Consider the following 12,173-nt stretch of genomic DNA (forward strand, 5'->3'; position numbering starts at 1 on the left):
TTTTTTGTTACTGGAAATTTTTGATGTTTATGGAATTATACATTATTATCATATTGAATATTTGAGTACAGTTATTAAATTTAACACTTAACTTTTTGGGATTAGTGAGATTGTCATCTTTCAATGCACGAATGTAATAAAGTACTTCTTGTTCAATAAAGCATCTTTTATTGATCTTTGGGATCAATAAAATATATTTTTTACCCTTTGGCGTCAATAAAATATATTTTCTGTGGCTTATGTTTAAAAAAAAAAATCAGTGCATTAAAACTGAACACAGTACATTTTGATATGAAAACACATTAAGAAGCACATTCAAGTGTAATAGATAAATCTTTGTTTTTGTAATGCAATGACAATTCATCCAAAGATTGACCGTCTGAATTTGTTTTCCAGCTATAAGAAGAAGGATGGAGACTTGGCTCTGGCTCAGGCTCGTATCAAGGAACTGGAAGCGCAGTACAACAAGAACGAGGCGGCTCTCAACACGGCGCTCAGCGAGAACAAGTCTTTATCAGCAGAACTCGCCGACCTGAAGGCTCAGCTGGCCAAAGTAAGTCCCTCGATGCTCATTTCGGCCTCCCTCGCTTCAGAATAACGTCTTAATGGAGGTGCTGGTCTCGCCGTTTCAGGCTGAAAACGCTCACGGTGTGGCCAAGAAACAGCTGGAGGCGGAGACGCTGATGAGGGTGGATCTGGAAAACCGCTGCCAGAGTCTGGCGGAGGAGCTGGAGTTCAGGAAGAGCATGTTTGAGGAGGTCAGTGCGGCTCACTGTCACTAATAAAAGACAATCAGTCTGCGCTAGGGGTGTGCGATATATATCGCCTGCGATAATATCGTAATTGTTTAAAGTGCGTTCTTACGCGGCATGATTCAGTTTATTAAAATGCATTTAAAATGATCACAAAATTCAAGATATGGGGCAGAAAATGCATATATTTATATCATTTTAATATAGTTGATCAATATCACACGTGCCATTTTTTTTTCATTAGTATGATTACTTTTTTACAACAGTTCAATAAACAAGAAGTTAATTAAGAGACTTGCGTTTTAGACGCCATATTCAGTGTTTCTCCTAGGTTTACGGCCCTATGAAATGTTTTATTTTTTCCAACCTTATGTTTTATTGTTACCAAATTCTGTTTTAGCATGTCTAATTATTTGAAAGCATAAAAACATGTTTCATTTATTCTTACATTAGCCTTATGATTTTTTTTCCTCAGAAATTCTGTTGTGTATTTAATTTTTTTAAAGGCACAAAACAGTAATTTAATCTCTTTTAATGAATGAAAATTAAACATTTTATTTTTGGAAAATAAGGGGCATTTAATATTACAATTAAAACATTGAAGAAATATTGTATGATTATAACTTAAAAATAAGGTTTTAATAATTTTAGTAGTAGTAGCCTATTACGTACATTCTGCTGAACAATAGTAATATATTTCTGCCGCAATGTCTTCAAGTTAAACCAAACTTTTATTTTGATGGGTTGCCGTGAATACCTTTACATTCCTGTCTTTATATGATATGAGGATAGTTTTACGCGAATGAAACGGTCAAATGCTCATGAAGTGACTCTCAGGGCAGTTCTGGAGATGTTGTTCATGTGTTTATGTCCTCATTCAGTGAGACGGCAGACGTTAATATCACCGGAAGAGTCGCTTCAGTACGAGTACTACACAAAACCACGCATCTGGTTTTGTGTAGTATTCATTAACACAGAGACACGCAGAATTCATATTTTAATAGTCGTTTTGCGGCTATATAATTACAAATACTAATGAGGGTGGGAGTGTGCTCACTTGTGTGCGCGCATCGGGGTGGAACTCAGCTGTGCGCGATGCAGAGAGCACAAGCATGTAACGTAGAGACCGAATTGACATGCCGTCGTGTAAATAAGATAAATAACATAAGGCTATTTAGTTCGCTTAATAAAAGAACAAGGTATAGACCTGTTCTATATGAAAGGTAACTTTAAATGACTTCTGTTGTGATCTGGCGCTATAGAGAAAATATAATTAACTTGACCTTCAAGGGGGTACTGTTAATTGATCATTAATGTGCTCATGTTAACGGATTAAAGCTACTGTTAATTTAGTTGATTCTGATTTAATTTGCTTGGTAACAGCCCAAATGTCTTGTTATTCTAATTGACTGATGAAATTTAAGAATTGACTCAAAAGATGACACACACTTTTAGAAAAAATTGCTTTATAAAGGTAAAAATGCCCATTAAAATTTAAAAATCAATTTAAACTTATTGGAAACGATTAATTTCTGTCACTGCTGTGAACTGACCATCACACAGAATATGAAGAATATCGTTAACATTAAAGAAACATTAGGAGTCAGCCGTCCACGGTAGTCCTTAAGATACCAGCACAATAACACACTCAGCAATAATATCGTCTAATTATTATCGATAAAATCCCAGAAAATATCAAAATTATTTTTTGTCAATATCGCACACCCCTAAACTGCTGTCAAAATAAAAGTCCCATATGAGGTAGAAAAATTCAGACAGAAGAAAATATTGGCAGATAATTAAAAAAATGCCAAATATCGGCCGATATATCCGGTGACCATTATTTTCTCAAGTTAAAGGTCAGCTCTAAAACATGAATGTGTAATGCAGGAGGTGCGTGAGACTCGCCAGCGTCGTGAGAAGCGCATGGTGGAGGTGGATTCGGGCATGCAGCAGGACTACGAGTTTAAGCTGGCACAGGCGCTGCAGGATCTGCGCAGACAGCACGAGGAGCAAGTGCAGATCTACAAGGACGAGCTGCAGCATACCTTCAAGGCCAAGGTCACGAAACGCTAGGTTTGCAAATAAAGTTGCTTTTGGAAGTGTGTTTTGTTTAAGCTAACTGAAATCTTCCTTCTGCAGCTGGATAATGCCAAGGTGTCGTCTGACCTGAATGATAAGGCAGTGCTCACCGCCCGCGAGGAGCTGCAGGAAGCCCACATGAGGATCGAGGGCCTGAGCTATCAGCTCAGTGCTCTGCAGAAACAGGTACTAAATAAAGTTACAGCATCTTCAGTCATAATACTTGGCATACTAGTTCCTGTGACTGTTCTAATCAATCAAGTATGCTTAGTTTTTAGGGTTAATGTTGCTTATAAACTCTTGCACTAGTGACGTTATGACAAGAGTAGTTTCCATTTCAGCGTACTACTTTGCCGTATGTACTTCTTCAGGCAGGATTTGGCCAGTGTTTCCGTAATACAGGGCTTGACAGTGAATGTTTTCACTCGCATAAGTGACTACGGGTCCTTAAAATTAAAAGGTTAAAGGTCATAAAGATGAAGTAGTTTATTTATTTGGTTAATAATGACTATTTATTGCATTTTACATTATCCATATAACTAGCTTTTATTTTTATAAATTTTATTTTATTTTTGTTTGTTATTTTTATGTAATATATTATTATTTATATTTATAACATTATTTTTTATATTTTGTCATCAAGTGTATAGCTTTTATTATTTAAATTATTTTAGTTTAAGTATTTACATTATATAAATATCTTTAATGGCCTAAAATATTATATTTAAGAGATATTATATATGAGATATTACAAATTGGGGATAGAAAAACAGGAATCCCGATACAGCTTAATGTTGTTTTTATTAAATATAGTAGGATTAAATTAACAATAAATCATAGTCATTTCAAAAAATGTCACTATATATATATATATACTCGTACATACATGTGTAAATAGGGATACACATCAAGTTATAAAGTCATAAAGGTTTTAAAGTTTTTAAGGCCTATAAATAATTACATAATTATTCAATTTTAACAAATTTTTTTTTTTAAGTGCTCCTAAATTTTTCAAATCTGGAGCATGTGCTCTTTGGGGGGAGGGAAATGAAACGTCAAAATCTGCAGAAACCCGAAAGCTGATGTCTAAATGTCCGAGTTGAAATGCCTGTTGTTTTTTTTGTTCGTTTTTTTTTTTTTTACAGGAAAGCATCACACACTGTTGTAACGCTGAGCAGCAGAAATGATCCGGTGAATTCCTAGCTGTCATTCATGACCTGTTTTTGTCCCTTCACAGGCGTCTGCCGCTGAGGAGCGCATCCGCGAGCTGGAGAGCATGCTGTCCAGCGACCGGGACAAGTACCGCCGACAGCTAGACGCCAAGGAGCGCGAGATGGCCGAGCTGAGGGAGTGCATGCAGCAGCAGCTCAACGAGTACCAGGAGCTGCTGGATGTCAAACTGGCCCTAGACATGGAGATCAACGCCTACAGGAAGCTGCTGGAGGGCGAGGAGGACAGGTGAGCATCTATACCGCATGCTTGAGTCACTCAAGTCATGAACAAATGACAGAAATGCAGGCCAAGTGAGCTGCCAGGCTTTTAGCTTTTAAATAATGTCTGTAAGGCCCTATGATTTCTGCGATGCAGAATCCAGTCATTAAAAACAGAATTTAATGTATATTTAAATGTATACAAAATGTCCCTTTATTTTTTTAAGGAATAATCACAAAACATTTCTTCCATGTTTTAATTTAAATAGCAAATCCCTGTTGTTTGTCAAAAAATAAAGTTAAATTTTTCTGATAACCAGGAAAACTTAAATACACAACACACAAAATTCATAAGGCTATTGTAAGAATCAATTTGAATAAATTAAGTTGTTTTTATGCGTTCAAATAATGCTAAAACCGAATTGGTAACAAAACGTATGGTGAGAGCCCTAAACATGTCATTTTTGTTAAACTTGATGTGAAATTGTATAAGTTCCATGATTCTAATCAATTAGACATACTTTTTGATTAATACAATTTAATGTAACCATTTAAAAAGTAGTCCAGAAAAATTTAAATGGAATTTGGGGGGGAAAAACTGATTTCATAGGGCCCTATGTCTGAAATTGCTGTCTAATTGGCTCGCTAGGCTTTGAAACATTCAAACAGGCCTGTGGCCAAAAGTGCTGCCTATTGAGAAAGCATATTGAACATCAGACACATCGGAGTGCGTTTCTAATGTCTAAAATGCTTCAAAACTAGCTTAAACCACCTAAGAGTGCTGTACCTTTTCTACAAATGGTGACTTGTTAGGCAGCATGTTTGCTTTTGAAACACACGTTTGAACACACAGATTACTAGGTTTGGACAAGCCTGCGGCAGAAAACGCCATCAAGGTAGGAAGCTCACTTGGTTTTGTGACGCATTCAAGCATTTAAGTCAGCGATGCACACAAACTAGGCGTTTTTGAGGCATTTTGCATCTGCTGATGGAGTTCTGGCAGCTGGTTATTATCATCGTTCGTCTTCACGGACACCTGCGGTCCGTAACTTGTTCAGAAAGGCTCGTCAAACTCGCTTCACATTTTTACACTTCATACTTAACACACTCGGCGTGCCGGAGTAGTAAGGTAGGTTGTAAAATGTCACGCTGGATTGATAACTGTGTCTCGCTTGTGCGTGAGCGAACCGATAGCGGCGTTGTCGAAAAACGAGAGGTCAGTGAGCTCATTTAGCACAAAGACTTGAAGACCAGCAGGCAGCTAGACCATCTTGAAGATTGGGACGAGTTAAAGATAGTTTGCAGTTGAGATATTTGGAGCACAGATGATAGGAAGGAAAGGTAAGACAACAGAGTAGTTGCATAAACAATCGTTTTCATGGTGCAGTTGCCCATTTATTGTTTTTACTCACTTTTTGATATCATATACGTGATTTAACACGTGCGTCCCGTCTCCTGCAGGCTGAAGTTGTCCCCCAGTCCGTCCTCACGGGTCACAGTGTCCCGCACCACAGCGAGCAGCACTTCTATGTCTTCACGTAGCACCCGCGCCAAGAGAAAGCGCGTGGAGCTGGAGGAAGCGTCCACTGCGGCTCCTAAAGTGCAGATCAGCCAGGAGGCCGAAGCCACGGGCAGCGTCAGTATCGAGGAGATCGACCTGGAGGGGAAATCGGTGACCCTCAGGAACAACTCTGACAAGGTCAATGGGGAGTCTTTGGGGAAAAATAAATACGTCACTTTGCACAAGTTTCACTTTATGTTTTAAGGGGAAGACGCTACAGGTAAAAGCACTGTTTTCTCTCATGCGTTGGTTTTGAAATTGTGGCTTTTCATAAAGTGTTGTTTTCTGACTAGTGGAAAGAAAACGTCTCAAATACTCGTTAAGTGTTACTGCAGTACATTTATTTTCTGCACTTCAGCAGCACTTACACCAAACTTAAGTTTTATTTCTATCTATATACTGAAGGCTTTTTGTAGAGGGGTTTGTTCATATATCAGTCGCCTGATTTTATAACATTTTATTTATTTTTGACAGTATTTTCTGATTTATGGAGTGACAAAAAGGAATCATAAATCCCCTTTATATCAGAATCAGAAGAGCTTTATTACCAAGTAGGTTTACACACACAAGGAATTTGACTTGACGACAGGAGCTTCCAGTGCAGAAGAAAGTACAAACATAGTGCAGACATACATAGGAATAACACCGTAGGGATGGAATATAACACTAATATAATAAAAAAAGAAAAATTTGAAAAATTTAATAGTGTACTATATACAGAAATAGAAGTATAGGAAAAAATGAATTGTTTAGATAAATGTACAGATATGTTTATAAGTGTGCAGATATGTTATTTACAAAGTGTGCAGTTTAATATAAATGGACGATGTATAATTTTGAAAGATTAATTGTTCAGGCTGAATATAGCCTGATATATATGTTTAACACCCAATATATTAACAAAAATAAATATAAATTTTGAACCTGGCTTTATCCATTTATGTTCTGGAAATATATGCATATTAGTGCAAACTTAATTAGATAATGCCTCATTTACATATTTAAACATAACATTTAAGAAAACGTAATCAATCAACTGGGGAAGTATGGTATGGAAGCATGTTTCCGCCACTGAATAAAAAAATAAAAAAAAGTAATTGTGACTTTTTATCTCATAATTCTGTCTTTTTTTTCTTGCAATTGCCAGAGACCTCTGGCTTTTTTCTCAATTATGTGATATAAACTAGCAATTACAACTTTTTTTCACACAATTACGAGATATAAACTCACAGTTGTGAGTTATAAAGTCAGAAATGTGAGATACACTTGCAATTCTGACTTTTTTTTTATACCTCACAATTCTGTCTTTTTCTCAGAATGGCGAGTTTCTGAAAGTCAAAATGCTGAGAAATCGTAATTACCTTTTTATTTATTTATTTGTTTATTCAATGGCAGAAACAGGCTTCCATAGTATTGTGATGTTTATTAGCTAATATTTTTACCATGTGGTGCCTTGCTTTACAAAAGAACAAAGGAAAAAAGTATTTCATCATATACAACATATGTCATTTTTTTTAATTTTTTTTTTATTCCATATTTAGGATCAATCTCTGGGCAGCTGGCGACTAAAGAGACAAATTGCCGATGGAGAGGAAATCACCTATAAATTCAGTCCCAAGTTTGTCCTGAAGGCCGGCCAGACGGTAACGGTAAGCGAACAGGACCGTATTTCATTTAAATCCATCTCGGTACGTTGACTAGATGTTAAAATGTTGGTTCTCTGAAAGGTGTGGAGCGCTGATGCCGGCGTGTCCCACAGTCCTCCTTCAGACCTGCTGTGGAAGAGCCAGAGCTCTTGGGGCACCGGAGAGAAGATCCTCACTTTACTGGTTAATTCCAGCGGAGAGGTATGAAGAATAAGAACATATGTGACCCGGGACCACAAAACCAGTCATAAGGGTCAATTTTATGAAATTGAGATGTATGCATCAAATGAAAGCTGAATAAGTAAGCTTTCTATTGATGTATGGTTTGTTAGGATAGGACAATATTTGGCTGAGATACAACTATTTGAAAATCTGGAATCTGAGGGTGCAAAAAAATCGAAATATTGAGAAAATCATCTTTAAAGTTGTCCAAATGAAGTTCTTAGCAATGCATATTACTTATCAAAAATTAAGTTTTAGGTAGGAAATTTACAAAATATCTTCATGGACATGATCTTTACTTAATATCCTAATGATTTTTGGCATAAAAGAAAAATGGATAGTTTTGACCCATACAATGTATTGTTGGCTATTGCTACACATATACCCCAGTGACTTAAGACTGCTTTTGTGCTGCAGGGTCACATGTTTCTGGCTTTTCCTTTGTTTTTGAATCCAATTATGAAACGTGAACTTTGGTTTCCAGGACGTGGCAAAGCGAACCGTCACTAAAAGCGTGATAGAAATGGAGAACGGTGATGACGAGGAGGGAGACTTTGGAGACGAAGATCTCTTCCATCAGCAGGTTCGTTAAAGAAGATCTTAATGTAAAACAGCGATCTTGAGATGTTGAGTTATATCCTTAATCAAAATCTCTCTTGTTTCCAGGGCGATCCAAAGACCCGATCCAGAGAATGTGCCGTCATGTGATGGAGCCGCGCACTTTTAGTATTTTCCTTCCCACAATTCAGTCTTTTTTGTAGAGCCACTACTTTTGTATTCTTCGAATCATGAGTTCATAACGCCCCTCCCTCGATCCTTTATTTGTACGGACCTCATTTGTAAAGCCACTTAATCTTGAGCTGCGACGCTATTTTTCAGTCGCCGCTCATCAATGAATAGTCTTTCCAGACGTCCCGTAGAAGTCGAAGCGCTTCCGAACGGCGGCGACATCCCATTATGTACCGTTGGCGAATGCCATCCGAGAATGAGTCAAATGACCTGAAATTAGAGAGTATTTGTGCGAGCCGGTGACTAACGAATCTGCATATTCATGTCAATGAATCATGCATTTTCTCGTCACTGTGGGGTTATGAAGGGGGGAATTATTTTTGTTCTGTAGTGCACTATAGCCCGTAACTGACAGCTGTCGCTTAGCGTCCCTTATGTTTTTGTGCTTCGCCAACCAGATGAACAGGGTGGAAACGAAACTAGATTATTCTAAATGACCATCTAAACGTCATGTGTTTTGATTCATGCTTTACATAGTATTATGTATGTTTGAATCAGTGACTGAGACATTTGAGATCCCTACTCAACCTAAATGTATAACATACACAAATGACACATTGTACTCATCAGGTGCTTTCTGATGAGTACAATGTTAAAAGACTTTGAGAAGCTACTCAAGTTAGTATTCAAAGAAGTTCAAGTTCATTTAAATATTCAAAACGTTTTCAGTTTGAATGTAGTGTTGAATGTTAAATTTGAGTGAATTTAGCTTGGGAAAAATGGTTGTTGAATTCTGCATTGAAATTGGACCCGAATCAGCACACTTTTACAAAAGTACAGATGCTCGTGCAGATTAACCAAAGAAATGGACGATGCATGAAACCAATTTGACTTGTCAAATTTTCCTTTGTTTCTTGCTTGCTTTGCGCAATTTGCAAACATGAGACTGAATAAACTAAAACCTTTATTTTAGTTGTCGAATCCAGTGAGTAATCTGCATCCATCCACCCTGTTGATTCTGTTGCATTTAAGTTTTAAAACTCTTTACTTTTTTTATTTGAAATGTTTCTCAGACAATTATGCATGCAGCAAATATTTTTATAAGAAACTGATCTGAGTGTTACTGAGCTCTAGGGTTGACGCTTCAATTTTTCAGACAAACTGCGTAATACTGTAGTTTGTTTTTTAGCTACAATCGTATATTTTTGAAAGTTTTTTTTCCTCAGGATTTTTAAAACCCTAGTGCACAAGACTCTTTAAATGCATTTAAAATTTACATTAAAGGTCTTATAAATTTGTGAATATATTCAGTGCTGTGTGTACAAAAAATTGACCTGGGAAACATTTTTATAATTTCTTTCTTTTGTAAGGTAATGCAGTGCAGAACTATTTTGTTATTTTAATGGGGTTATCATTATCTGCGTGTTTACTTTTTAGGGTTCTTTTGAAGGTTCTGCGAGATCGAATTGTTTGATAGTGTATCAATTGGGGCATACAGAATTGTGTAAAATTGAAGTGAAATTAAGCTCAAGTAAAGTTGTATTTGTGTACATTTGTTACTTGGCCTCTGAGCTAATAAAATCTACCTTTTTGTTTAGTTTTTAACATCATGTGACGTGAACGGAAACTGTTTTCTTTGCCAAACACTCCACATCTGTGAATTTTAAATTTAGCTTCTTTTAGTTACGTACACTGTTTTCAAGAGGAAAGTCATTTCCTTGTTCTTTCAGGTTTTATTAGACAGGGCTGTGACTTATGTAACGGATACAATGTGCTTTGGTGTATTTTAATAAGCTACGAAATTGTCAATCTGTCGTAATAATCTACTGTAAAGTAAAAATTGCTATTTGAACTACCATCAAAAGCATACAAATGTGAGTTTAAGGCTGTAAAATTGAGCCATAAATTGTGAATTATGAATCCAATTTGTTAGGGGGTAAATTGTACAAAGTCTTTTGAAGGCCTACAAGAGGAGAGCGCATGCCAAAAGTGTCTCATTAATTGTGATCAATTTTACTTTGATTTGTCTTTTTTTGTATGCAATATCCAATAAATGTTTTACATATTAAGTTGTGCCATTGTCGAACTCTGAATGACTCTGCAAAACACTGTAACATTGGCTCTAAAGTAAACGACTTTGTTATTTTTACATTGGAGGTTGGTAGATTAATGCAATGTAACACATGGTTAAAGGCTTTTAAGCACTTTGCTTGATGTGCCAAAGAACACTCACTTTTTACACTAAAATTAACAGCCTAGGTTGGCTTATTTGGGTTTTTATTTATAAAACGTCTGGAAGAGCAGGTAAGTTTTCAAATTAGTGCTTAGAGGGGGCTTATTTGCCTATTTATTTTTATAATATGGAAGCAACGGATCGAGGTGGAAATATCAGTTTTATACTATGTTTATACATGCAAGGATCTATGTGTTGCAGTTATGAATAATTCAAGAAATTGCCGTTTATTTTAAATATGCAGATACACCAACCACTGCCGTATTTAAATTAAGGCATTGCAACATTATACATTATACGGCATTATATCATACATCCGAGGATCAATCACTTGTCGGTTGTCAATTTGTTGTGCATTACTGTTTGATCTGGTTACTCTTTACACACACGCCATTTCACCATTAGTACAAAAGTACAGATGCTCGTGCAGATTAACCAAAGAAATGGACGACGCACAAGCCATTTCTCCACTAGAGCGCACCACACTCCTAAAGTACATGTTTTCCAACGTTTGATCACTCAATTGATGACACATGCGATATCTCTGGCTGTTTTTCTTTCCGTTTTCACTCGGTGACCTCTATATGTTGGGGGCTGTTTTCAGCAATGCCTCTGAAAACTGTAATATTACATTCTTCACACAGCCAGTGCTAGAAAAGAGATCAACAGCTCGTCTTCAATGTTCCAGAAGAAAAGGGTTTTCAGTGCCGTGCGTGGTGCGTTTGTATCAGACCGCCCACGCGCACCTCAATTTCTGCTCTTGCTGCTGTCTCTCGGTTATTAGCGTGCCGTGCCACTGCCTGCAGTAGGAACCCGACCGTCTAGCCCTTTCTGTTGTGCCTGTAGTGAGGAAGGGTCTTTCGTTCTCTCTTTCTTCCTCCCACCCCCCCCCAATCAAACAAACGCTGGCCGTGGCTCCCACACACCCACTGTTTCAACACCCACACTGTGTGCTGATAGCCAAAGCGTGTTAAGTACTCCAGCGTTGGACATGTACCAGGCAACTAGCTCTTATCAGTAAACAAAGCAATGGGGGAGTGCGTACCATTGCTAGTTAGATGCCTAGAATTTACTATGCACTCTTAAAAATAAAGATTCCAAACTTGGTTTTCGAAGTGATGCCGTAGAACAGGGGTCTTCTGGAGAGCTACATTCTTGCAGACCTCAAGATCCAACCCTGCTCCAACACACCTGCTTGTAATGATCAATTAACCTTGAAGACCTTGACCTAGCTCTCCAGGAGCAGTATTGGAGACCCTTGCAATTGATGAACCATTTTGGGTTTCCAAAAGAACCTTTCAGTGAACAGTTCTTAAAAGAACAATTTTTTTCTTAGTGTGAAGAACATTTTAATAATCTAAAGCAGGGGTGCACAATTCTGTTCCTGGAGATCTACCTTCCTGCAGAGTTCAGTTCCAACCCTGCTCCAAAACACCTGTCTGTAATCACCAAGTGCTCCTGGAAATCTTAGTGAGTTTGTCTAGTTGTGTTTGATCAGGGTTGGTGCTGAACTTTGAA

At 37.3% G+C, this 12,173-nt stretch overlaps 1 protein-coding gene across 1 annotated transcript in view; it reads left to right on the plus strand.

The window, feature by feature from the left end:
* Positions 1 to 10,465, plus strand: part of lmnb2 (lamin B2) — a 17,974-nt gene extending 7,509 nt beyond the window's left edge. The window contains exons 3-12 of the mRNA XM_016243791.1: positions 397 to 553; positions 633 to 758; positions 2,643 to 2,813; positions 2,895 to 3,020; positions 4,072 to 4,292; positions 5,726 to 5,963; positions 7,367 to 7,474; positions 7,553 to 7,672; positions 8,178 to 8,276; positions 8,360 to 10,465. Of these exons, the coding sequence (XP_016099277.1) occupies positions 397 to 553; positions 633 to 758; positions 2,643 to 2,813; positions 2,895 to 3,020; positions 4,072 to 4,292; positions 5,726 to 5,963; positions 7,367 to 7,474; positions 7,553 to 7,672; positions 8,178 to 8,276; positions 8,360 to 8,401 (1,408 nt within the window). The 3' untranslated portion in view covers positions 8,402 to 10,465. The remainder of the gene's footprint in view (positions 1 to 396; positions 554 to 632; positions 759 to 2,642; positions 2,814 to 2,894; positions 3,021 to 4,071; positions 4,293 to 5,725; positions 5,964 to 7,366; positions 7,475 to 7,552; positions 7,673 to 8,177; positions 8,277 to 8,359) is intronic.
* The last annotated feature ends 1,708 nt before the right edge of the window (positions 10,466 to 12,173 follow it).

Source organism: Sinocyclocheilus grahami, unplaced genomic scaffold (assembly GCF_001515645.1).
Source record: "Sinocyclocheilus grahami isolate Dianchi unplaced genomic scaffold, SAMN03320097.WGS_v1.1 scaffold701.1, whole genome shotgun sequence".
In the NCBI taxonomy this organism is placed as follows: Eukaryota; Metazoa; Chordata; class Actinopteri; order Cypriniformes; family Cyprinidae; genus Sinocyclocheilus; species Sinocyclocheilus grahami.